A 10000-nucleotide genomic window follows, 5' to 3' on the forward strand; every position below is an offset into this window, starting at 1 on the left:
TCCCACCTGACCCTTACTCACCTCTCACGCTTTCCAGAAAACTCCTCTCTCTCTCTCTCTCTCTCTCTCTCTCTCTCTCTCTCTCTCTCTCTCTCTCTCATCATCTCTCTCTCTCTCTCTCTCTCCTCTCTCTCTCTCTCTCTCCTCTCTCTCTCTCACTCTCTCTCTCTCAGCTCCTTGGTGGTAAAGTATAAACATGCTAAGTATAAAATATTACACACCACGTGGTTTACTCTCTTTGCCACGCACATGACATTAAGGCAAATATTTAACGTCTTTCCTGGTTGTCTCATTCCCCTTCTGTCATATCAAGTAATGGCCTCCTGTTTTCCCTCCAAGCTTTTAACACACTAGAAAAAAAAAAGTGTGAAGAGTGAAGACACAGTAAATAGCAAGTGATTCCGGGAAAAGCGCGCTTTCATTGACTTTTCAAGGTAACTTCCAGCGCCGTGTTGAGTGCGCAACCAAACGCTCCATTAATTTCATAACAGATAAGGAAATAAAACAAGCACATATTTATTCGCGAATATGTGTGGTGTGTGTATGTGTGTGTGTGTGGTGTGTGTGTGTGTGTGTGTGTGTGTGTGTGTGTGTGTGTGTGTGTGTGTGTCTGGGTGTTGTGGGGGTGATGGTGGGGGTTTGCAGAAAAATGAGATTGCATTCCTAACTTTTTTGTTGCTGTAAATGTAGTGTGTGTGTGACTGAGTGTGTGTGTGTGTGTGTGTGTGTGTGTGTGTGTGTGTGTGTGTGTGTGTGTGTGTGTGTGTGTGTGTGTGTGTGTGTGTGTGTGTGTGTGTGTGTGTGTGTGTGTGTGTGTGTGTGTGTTCCCCAGGAAGTAATTCTCTGTACGTCACGTGGGGGGAAATAACATAACTCATACTTGTTCGTTCGCTTCCTTTTTTCTTTACACACACACACACACACACACACACACACACACACACACACACACACACTATGAAGTCGAGATACACAGTCACTTCCTTCGTGTTATAGAGAGGAGAGAGAGAGAGAGAGAGAGAGAGAGAGAGAGGAGAGAGAGGAGAGAGAGAGAGAGAGAGAAGAGAGAGAGTGAGAGAGAGAGAGAGAGAGAATGAAGGAGTACGTAATGGTGATGGGGAGTAAGGATGAGGGAGGAGTGCCCAGGCGTGGCGGCTCCCTAGCTCCCCGCCTCACGCCGGGGTGCGCCACTAATGCCTGCAGGTGCTGGGGACTAAGAGGATAGAGGCCGAGTCTTTGTTTTCGTAGCACGAGGGAAAAAACTTCACCAGTTTTGCTGCCCCCGAAATTCTCTTCTTCAGTATGTTTACGTCAAACACACCAAAAAATAACACTCGTGGGCGTCGATGACGCACACAACTGTTGTGTTCCCCACGTGGTTTTTGCTGTGGTAATTATCATTTTTGTGGTTCTACAGGAATAAGAATAAATATCATACATGTTACCGCCTCACCTCAAACTGCTGACTTTTACTCTCCCGTGGAAAGCAAACACACTAAGCAAAATCTGAGGCAAAGAGCGCCAGGACAAAGACCATTAAGGCAAAACATTAAATAGTGAAGCACGGCCGAGCCCGATTAGTGGTCTTTTAAACCTGAAGCGGACATGAGGTGATGTAGCGACCACCGGTGGCCTGGACGGCCCCTGGCCCCGCCATGGTGCCCCAGCCCGCCAGCCCCCGCGTCGCGGCAACATGTAGCCAGCTCGGTGTGTCCACAGTGACCTTGGACGGGTCGAGGGAGTACTGGTCGGCCATGTACTCCCGGCCAGTCCTGGCACCGTCCTGCCACGGGCGGTGCGCTCAGGGCCAGGATCCGGCCAGGGGTGAGGGGCCAGGCCCCGCCATGAGACGGAGGACTAGACAATAAAACAGTAGTGGAGACAGAGTAGCTCCGCGCGAGCACCGCCATGCAGGCTGCCGGACTACTCAAGGAACGGACGAGCCATGACACGCACCTCAACAGCCGGCGGGGGTCAAGGCCCACCGGCCCATGGCCAAGCCGGTGCTGGTGGCCACCATTACGCAGGACAACTCCAACGTGGCCACCATCAACAGGGAGGCCTCGGATGGCATGAATTGGATCACCACTAGAGTCAAGGTAGGTCAGCCGACATTCAGGGTTGTTCTTTCATTCACTCAAACAATATGACGAGGTACTGTGGCTCACGTGGTTCACTCGAAACACAACGGACGGGTCAACAGCACGAGGCGGCCCGGCCACCGCGTCCCACCAGCAACAGGTTAGAGAAGCAGGTCACGCCACCACACAGGATATGGGACAGGCGCGTGGGGCATCAATAGGCCGCCAGCAACACTTCCTGCCTCTCCCCTCACAACACGCCTCCCTCACAGACCTCATCACACTTTTACAGCACCATCACCCTCCCCACGACATCTCTGTATTCAATTCCTCATGGCACTTATATACACACATATACACATAATCAGATTCAGATACACACACACACTCACACACACACACTCACACACACACACACACACACACACACACACACACACACTTCTGCTGATTACAAAAAAGACCTAGATTAGTGAAGGAATTCCAACACACACAAACACACACACACACACACACACACACACACACACACACACACACACCCGGAAATACCACTGATGACCAGGACGATCAGGCAAGGACACGCAAGACGCCGGAAGGGAGAAGGAGAGGGGGAGAGGGGATGTATCTAAACACGAGATGGGTTCAGCAGGAGAGAGTAAGACTAAAGAGCTTTACATTAGGACCACTCAAAAGGGCAACGCCAACGACGATTCAATCCACACTTCCTATACTTTCTCCTAACAAGAGCAGCAGCAGTAGTAGTAGTAGTAGTAGTAGTAGTAGTAGTAGTAGTAGTAGTAGTAGTAGTTAGTAGTAGTAGTAGTACTAGTAGTAGTATGTTTATTGAATACGGAATCAGAAGCTTAGCAAAATTTCCATTGAAAGTACATACAAAATGGTCCAAAATAATACATCTATCCTCATACCTATTAACAAAACACACACACACACACACACACACACACACACACAAACACACACACACACACACACAAACTGTACTCGAATCAACCTTTTTTATTAGTGTTTCTCGTGCCCTTAATCTTGCCACGCCCCATCCAGTGCCATTTACCCTGATCCCTGATTACCCACCACTTGACCTACTCCTCTACTCCTCCAGTCTCTAATGCAAATTCTAATCACCTTCCTCGCCTCATTTGCTGTTCTAAGGTAACAACCCGCCAGGGTAAGCGCTGGGTCCTCGTGAAAAAACATTAGCACATTAACTTCTCTGGAATTCAACCCAACACGTAAATTCAAGGCGGTGGTATGCATTGCCGTTTAGTGTAATCAGGTTCGTGTCACTCGACCGCACGCAGACCGAAGGGAAGGGAATGTTGCAAGATTCGACGAAAATCCTTAACAGCATAATGAAATATGTGCCAGTCTTGCAGTGCTAATCGCTCGCCCAATACAAACACAATTTATACGTATGTACTTACGAACATCAACATTACACTATATTATAAGCGAAGTATTCTTGTAGTCCTTGGGAAACCAGGTGTGTATCTATAAGCTAATTGTATATTATTGTATTTATAAGCTAATTAAGGTATACTTGCTCTATCATTTCATTTTTTTTCTGAACTAAGAAGTGGAAAATGCAGGATAAAAATGAGAATTATGTATCATTTTCAATTCCTACAAGTTTGAGAACCTTCTTTTTATTATTTTGCAACTTCCGTAACACACGTAACAACAATACAGGGGAAGCAACAAAGTTAAAGCTTGTAATTACCCAGTAGTTTATTCACGAATCACGAAAATCCGTCGAGGAAGTAATAATTGTGTCACGTGAGGCAAAGAACGTACCACATCCAAAAGGCTGAACTCTTTCACTTCTAGACAAGCTTTCCTGTAATCACCCACGTTTATTAACTTGGAATCTTGTACTAATCTCTTAAATAAATACTGTAGCTTTGAAAAAAAAAATTACCTCCGAGTCTTTCTTTCTGAGTGTCGATGCAACAATTTTCTCACAGAATTCTGAATGTTAACAGAAGAATTAACCTCTACAATATACCATCAGTGCATTGCTTGAAACACTAACCTTACCCAACCTAACTCCGGCACTTAAGCTGAAAACAGAACTCCAATTACATATAAAGTTGCAAAAGCGTTCACTTAAAGCATTCACATTGCTAAGTGGCCAATATTTCTTAAACTTCTTCGTGTTGAAAGACATTTGCTGCTGTGCACTTCAGCGCTACTCCCAGGACGCGAACCCTTCTTAATGTACTACCCGGAACAATTTGTCACGTGTCTGTGTGTAAGTCTTCACCACGGAGTACGCAGTTTGAAGTCCTATAATAACTTGCAACACTAATTTTTCATGATAAGTGTAACCTCCTTCGAACGTGTTGGCAAGTCTTGCTCCACACGCCCTCTCCCCCCCCCCCATCACATACACAAAGGACAATTAAGATGTGTGCAAGATTCATCGATTTCCCCTCACACTGATACCAAGACCCATATTACTTCCCGCCCACAGTGGCTTCTCTCCCTCCCTCCCCGCCTCCCCTTCAACTGTTCTCTCCCTCCTGTCACTATTTCCTTCTCCCCGTCTCCTGTACCCTATTCTTTTTATACTTCTCTCCTCCCTTCGTCTCATTCTTTCTCCCCACTTTCACCTGCTCCTCTCCTCCTCCTCCTCCCTCCCCCTCACTTTCGTGTATGAAAAATAACTGAAAGAAAAAAGTCTCCCTGTAATATTTAAACCTCGCTGTCCTAAAAGTAGAGCAGGTGAGAAAAGTAAGGTGGTGGTGGTGGTGGTGGTAATGGTGGTGGTGGGTGGTGGTGGTGGTGGTAGTAGAGGTGGTGGTTGGAGTGAGAAACCAGGAGAAAGTTAATGTTGTTGTTGTTGTTGTTGTTGTTGTTGTTGTTGTTGTTGTTGTTGTTGTTGTGGTAATGGTGGTAGTGGGTGTGATGGTGGTAGAAGGGAGCGGGTCGATACCATCACGTGTTTTCAGTGTTAGTGATGCGTAGGTCATGTTTATCAATACTGAATTAGGTACTGCATCGTAAGTACTTCTCTCTCTCTCTCTCTCTCTCTCTCTCTCTCTCTCCTCTCTCTCTCTCTCTCTCTCTCTCTCTCTCTCTCTCTCTTCCAGTTTCTTACAGTTTATATACTATCTTTTTGACATTCAACAATAACAAAATACAACTTTCTACACTTTGTCCAACTTAACATGAGTTCCTCAAACTGCCTCATTATTTTACATTCGAAAACAAACTCAACTTCTAATAAAAAGACGAAAAAGAAACTTGTCAAAAGAAAACATTCAAAGTATTTAGACTTCCTTAGCCTTTCATGGGGAAAAAAAATCAAAAGAAAAGACAAAAACATTGAAAATAAACCCTAAAATAATTTCAGAGATAATGATGATAGTGATAATTTGTTTATGCCATCCTCCACACTCACTTCAACACTCTGGCTGTAGTTATTTTAGTATGTCCTTTGCACGGAAGTCACTCTTAATAGTGCGTTGTACTATTCTGCACATTCTCTTCAGTACTCTCCTCTTGAAATAACTTTACATGGCTCTGTCCAGTGTATAGTCTCTCATATTATTGCGTTCTACTATTCTGCACACTCTCTTCAATACCGTCCTGTCGTAGTTACAAGGCTATGTACAGAGCATAGTCTCTCATGTTATTGTCTGTGTGTTGTTCTGGTGAAGAGAGCATCAGCCTTACCCTAAGTGACGCAGAAGGAGAACAGACACCAAGAGACGTGCGGGGGCGATGGCTTACCTAAAGGGGATCGCTTTGTCCTCCCGCACTTGAATGGTGGACGGAATAAGGAGAAGAGTTCACGTGGATTTATAATTTCTTCACACACACACACACACACACACACACACCACACACACACACACACACACACACACACACACACACGAAGGCACGCATGGCAACGCACGACATGAATCAGTCCTGGTAGGCTTTTCCCACTTCCCTCTCTCGCCTGAATCGCAGCCGTGCAAATTAAATTATACATGAAAAATGCCAATTTTACACGGGGATTCTGGCCTTGATCCGGCTTACCACTTAAAGAGAGATGCATCACAACTGCTGTGAGGGATGCAGCTATCATGGAGAGGGATCGTCTTGAAACCTCGGAAACCAGGCCATTAACAGCGTGAACAACTAACAAGATAATCTGCTTAGCATAAAACCCAACAACAAGTACAGTGAGCGTTGAAAAATCCATGTATTTCATTTAACTCACCAACAGAACTCGCATAAACAAAGCAACGCGTGAAATATGTTGGTCCCCCATGTAACACGTTTTCTCTGGATCCGGTCGTGCCCGTTTTCTGTGTCGGGCGAGGTGGAGGTTGTCTATTGATCAAGCGTGAGTATTTAAGAAGGTTGCCTTGTGATTTCCCTCAACTTGTCCTCACCTTATTAGCAGTCTACAGAGTTATGACCTCGACACATATCAATGAACGCCATGAACGAGATAAGCAAAAAAGAAAAAAATATCTAACACTGCTAATATGAAACAAATTATTTCAACTATGGGCAACACTCTGGCGACAACTTTTAGTAAAAATACCCGATGAGTCAGAAATTTGACGACTCACTACCCCTATTACCATCACCAGCCTCTGTGACTCACTGCAGGACAAAGGAAGCCACACCCAAGCCTGATAGTGAAACGTGGCATACCGGGTCCGTAGAGTTCAAGTTACTGCATTTCGTCTGTTTTTTTTCCCCTTACCAGTGCGCTACTCCAAGTAATTTTTCATAGATCGTGAATATATGTACAAGTTATTTTACCCATGCCACAGCGACATCTGCAATGAAACCTGGAACAACAATACTATAGAGTTTATGCTTCCATGACCACCACAAGTCGTATTTCTGTAAACGACTCCAAGTATTTTTCACGCAACAATTCATACATCATTCAGGCATCTCTTCCTGACTTTCACATCATTCATTATCTACATTGTAATTGCTATAATTATTCCATAATTACGATATTGCAAGCCTATCTTTCAAATAATTGATACATTATTTAGCGTAAGTAGTAAAATTTTTAAAACCTTGAGTAAGAGAAAAGTAGCCAAGGACTTCTTTGTGGCATCGACCTTCATGTCACACTTAACATTTAACTAACCTAACCCTTCAACACCAAACAACATGGTGAAAAAAAAAATATTCAAAACACTCATTTATTTTGACGCACAACAAATCTCATCAGTTTCATTAATACATCTTTACTTTTAATAATAAATCCAAATAACACAAACCGCCATACCTTGCAAAAAGTAAAATAACAAAGGAGAAAGAGAGATTTATGCCGACAATCCTTCCCTGTCATGGCCACAAAATTCTGCACTGAAATAGCTGAGTCACCACCAACATACTTTGACATTTTCTATTATGCTTTCGCTGAAGAAAACGACATCACACTACTGGGAGCTGCGGTAAATATCTCATGGATATCGGGACCAGGAAGAGAGTGTCTGAACTGTAAGTCTTCAGCACAGCATTTAAGGACTTCTGCCATCGAGATACACACTGTAACTATATTCTTTGGTATTCTGACAATGGTCCATCTAGAATACGCTATTATAACCCAAGGAAGATTAGTGCAATACGAATAATTGAATTACACGAGCCAAGGGGAGGCTACACACACAGGAATGAAGAAGAGAGCTCGTACATATTCCTTTCCATATTGCTCTTTTAATTTCTATATTTTAACCTTATTTTCCATGTCATTTCTCGATTTGTTTTTCTTTTATTCATTTCACCTTACCACCTTATCAATTCCCAGCGTGGAACAACTTACAAATAATGACCTGGAATTGTACAACCATTCAGATCTTCTCGTCAGTGTGTGGGAAGGTCCTTGATTCAGCCAGCCAGACGGCGCACTGTTACTTTGCTTTATATCCTTCGTGAATAAAGGCGAGGCACAGTAAAGATGTTCCAGCCTTCGTAGTTTCAGTAATGATTAATATCTCACTTACTGACACGAGAGAGAGAGAGAGAGAGAGAGAGAGAGAGAGAGAGAGAGAGAGAGAGAGAGAGAGAGAGAGAGAGAGAGAGAGAGAGCATACCCAATAGGCCAATCGACAGCCACCTCAATTTATTTCCCCTCCCTTTGTGATACCTGTCAGTTGCTCTTCTCCCTTCGTACATATCGGAAACTCGGCCTTGAGATTACAAAACGAGCTTCCGGGGTCACCAGGTCACGGTAAAAGCTTCATAACGCCTCTGTTCAACGTGTCCGGGCCCGCAGAGGTCATGGCCATGCACTCGCGTTGAAAAAAAAATAAAGGAAAAAGAAAACAGAAAAATGAAATTGCTCTAAACTACATTTGCTCACTTAGAAAAAAAGATGCACAGATGGTTATTAGAGCATGTGAGGTTGTGCATTGTGTGTGTGTGTGTGTGTGTGTGTGTGTGTGTGTGTGTGTGTGAGTGTGTGTGTGTGTGTGCAAATAGAAAAACCAATTCCACCCAGCATATGTAAGTAGACTAGGCAGGATGTGACCTAGAAGAGTGTCTCGCTTTGTTGCCTTTTCACGACACGCAGAGCTTAAGATCGCCCTCGCATGCCACTCCTGCATGACCTGCGTGTACGTGGGCTAATCAAAACAGACACTCAGACACACACACAGCAACAAAACCACTAAACACAGGCACACACACACACACACACAGGCTTGGACACACAAAAAACGGACGTAGACTAAACAAAACATAAGAAATATCTTGAGATGACACCCCTGGAGACGAGATTGGTGTGTGAGGTGCATTATTACAAGTCGGAACGAGTCTTCATCCCGTCAGGCGCGTGTTGGGGATACCGGAGAGGGATCAGCCAGGCCACGCTTAATGTTTCTGTAGTGTGTGGGCGACCCTGTCTCTTTCCTTCTATCCTTGCTCGCTTGCTTGAGGCGCCAGTAGCGTGTGGGCGGTTGCGAGGCAAAGGCAGAGTTAATAAAGCGAAGAGTGAGATGGCGTGTGTGTAATTGTGAGTGTGTAGAGCCCTGTATAGTGTGTGTGTGTGTGTGTGTGTGTGTGTGTGTGTGTGTGTGTGTGTGTGTGTGTTATGCTGCTGCCATGGCCACGCCCTCTGCGACACGCTATGACCGAAGAACTATTCTCTCTCTCTCTCTCTCTCTCTCTCTCTCTCTCTCTCTCTCTCTCTCTCTCTCTCTCTCTCTCTCTCTCTCTCTCTCTCTCTCATCTCTCTCTCTCTCTCTCTCTCTCTCTCTCCTAGAACACACACACACACACACACACACACACACACACACACACACACACACACACACACACACATACATACACACACACACACACACACACACACACACACACACACGTTAATCATAATGTACACCTGTGAAAAGATAAAAAAATAAATAAATAAATAAATAGCATAGGTGCAAGAAAATGACAAAATACGTAAACATTTATCTTCTCTGAAAAAGGAAAAATATTGCGCACAAAGAAAAAAAAGAACAGTACAAAATATGTTGTAACTTTCTCCAACGCATTTTTTTTTCTTTTTTTTTTCTTTCCGTAATTTTTTTTTTCTTTTTCCTGAAGCTCAAGTAAGAAAATTCCCTTGTGTATAATTAATGAAATAGGATGTGTTCCCTTCAACTCTCTCTCTCTCTCTCTCTCTCTCTCTCTCTCTCTCTCTCTCTCTCTCTCTCTCTCTCTCTCTCTCTCTCTCTCTCTCTGTGTGTGTGTGTTCTATCATTTTTCACGTGTTTCATCCCCTCGCTCTCTTCTCTTTAATATTTTCCTCTCTTCCCTCCCACTGTTATTCTCGCTTTTCTTTTTTTCATTCTCCTTTATTCCTACATCCACTCCTTATCTACCATACCTTCTAACTCTTCTTCCTTTCCTCCTCCTCCTCCTCCTCTCCTCCTCCTCCTCCT

General features: G+C 44.1%; 1 protein-coding gene across 2 annotated transcripts in view; it reads left to right on the forward strand.

Moving 5' to 3' along the window:
- The window catches only part of LOC135112648 (uncharacterized), a 97034-nt gene that overhangs the window by 16683 nt on the left and 70351 nt on the right, over window positions 1–10000 (forward strand). For both annotated transcript variants that reach the window (XM_064027249.1, XM_064027250.1), the window contains exon 2: window positions 1418–2099. In XM_064027249.1, the coding sequence (XP_063883319.1) occupies window positions 1992–2099 (108 nt within the window). In that variant the 5' untranslated portion in view covers window positions 1418–1991. The remainder of the gene's footprint in view (window positions 1–1417; window positions 2100–10000) is intronic.

This window comes from Scylla paramamosain, chromosome 24 (assembly GCF_035594125.1).
Source record: "Scylla paramamosain isolate STU-SP2022 chromosome 24, ASM3559412v1, whole genome shotgun sequence".
Taxonomy (NCBI): Eukaryota; Metazoa; Arthropoda; class Malacostraca; order Decapoda; family Portunidae; genus Scylla; species Scylla paramamosain.